Here is a 1,512-nt window from a genome sequence, read left to right as displayed (position 1 = left end):
CCACTCACCCGGCTCCCCGGTCGCCGGCGCCGCTGGGGCCGCATCTGCAAGCTCTGGAGTCGGCTGCTGCGGGGGCTGCTCGCCCTGGTCCTCCTCGGAGTTGATGTGCTGGGGTTTCGCCTGCTTGCGCCTCGACATGGTGCCAGCATCGGGGCGCCGGGAGAGCCGCGGTTATTTGGCCTCTCCGCCACAAATTCCTGGAGTTGGGAAATTTACCCCCCTTCGGCCGGAACGCGCATGTCCCAGTAATTATTATTATCAATAATGCATTGCGATTTATCATGAGCCCTGACAGCTGATTGGCCTGGGTCCAAGACCTCAGAGATCATTTAAATAAACCCTCATTGATCAGGGAGGGGCGAGGCATTCTGGGCTTTGTAGTCCGGCCCTACATGTGACAAAGGCGTGTTCATCAGGGGAGCGCAGCTAATTAGCATCCTGGCTCAGATTGGCTGTGGCGAGGACGAAATGAGAGGGGACCCATCCTCACTCCGGCTCAGTCCTCGGGGAGGAAAGGAAGAAGGGGGGCAGTGCGTGCTTACTGGAAACTAGGGAGCGCGTGAAAGTAGTGTGCTCCCAAAATTGCTTTTGTGAGGTTGATGCCCACCAGCTGAGGCGGGAGGTCCTTTCATAGGGGAATACCTTACATCCCCAAAAAACAAAACCTGAGACGGGACCTGCGTCGCCTTCCATGTTCTTTATGATGGAAATGTTGAGACTGAGTCTGAGACCACTGCAGAATGCCGAATGTGGGGGTTGGTTCTGCTTTGCGCCCACCTCCACTCTTAAAATGGCCTTCGACTTTGCCAGATTTCACCCTAAGCGTCACCGCGATTAACCACCTTTAAATGGGTAGCAGTGGGCCCCAGGACTCCAGCGCAGGAGGATCGGTTTGTTGTAAGGTGGACTTTTTCTGGCGCAACTTTTAAATATCTTGCTGCTAAACATAAAAGAGGCCGATTAAAAGCAAACGTGGCCAGAGATAATATCAAGACAGCGAACAATTGCATTTTTTCCTCATGAGCCATGAATGTCTGATAGCATCATATTTTATTACTGAAACAATGCTTTTAACCATTGGGGTTTCGGCAGTGCAGACTTTATTACAGAAAAGATACGTATAGTTCAGAGTGTATCCTCCTGGAATTGGGATGCCTTGAATGTTCTAAAAGGGTGTGTGTATCGTGTTTACCTCGTAAATCTATAGAAGTCGATCTGGCCAACTGCCTTACACGCTGCTCGATAACCCAAGTCTGGTGTTTCCGTGCTGCTCCAGGACGAGCACCTTTATTTGACATTTACTTCATTGTAAGAGACTGCGCGAATATAACCTCGCCCTCCTCATTTCTGCATTGCATTTTCTTGATTAGTTATTTGCCGAGTTCCTGGCTTGCGAGAGCTGCTCGTAAACTCATCAGGGGTGCAAGCAGTGCAGAGTGAAGAGCTCATCAGTGTGTTCACCTGGGTGTTTGGACAACCAGAAACTGAAAATAAATCAGCCCGATCGTGCTT

The 1,512-nt window shown here is 50.7% G+C and overlaps 1 protein-coding gene across 2 annotated transcripts in view; it reads right to left on the bottom strand.

Annotated features, from left to right (window-relative positions):
- The window catches only part of Sall4 (spalt like transcription factor 4), a 24,863-nt gene extending 24,504 nt beyond the window's left edge, over positions 1 to 359 (bottom strand). For both annotated transcript variants that reach the window (XM_010618203.1, XM_010618204.1), the window contains exon 1: positions 9 to 359. In XM_010618203.1, the coding sequence (XP_010616505.1) occupies positions 9 to 138 (130 nt within the window). In that variant the 5' untranslated portion in view covers positions 139 to 359. The remainder of the gene's footprint in view (positions 1 to 8) is intronic.
- Between the last annotated feature and the right edge of the window lie 1,153 nt (positions 360 to 1,512).

The sequence above is a fragment of the Fukomys damarensis genome, unplaced genomic scaffold, assembly GCF_012274545.1.
Source record: "Fukomys damarensis isolate Sample0158 unplaced genomic scaffold, DMR_v1.0_HiC HiC_scaffold_22, whole genome shotgun sequence".
NCBI classification, from domain to species: Eukaryota; Metazoa; Chordata; class Mammalia; order Rodentia; family Bathyergidae; genus Fukomys; species Fukomys damarensis.
The sequence above is the reverse complement of the archived record's forward strand: the minus strand, read 5'-3'. Positions and strand labels throughout refer to the sequence as shown.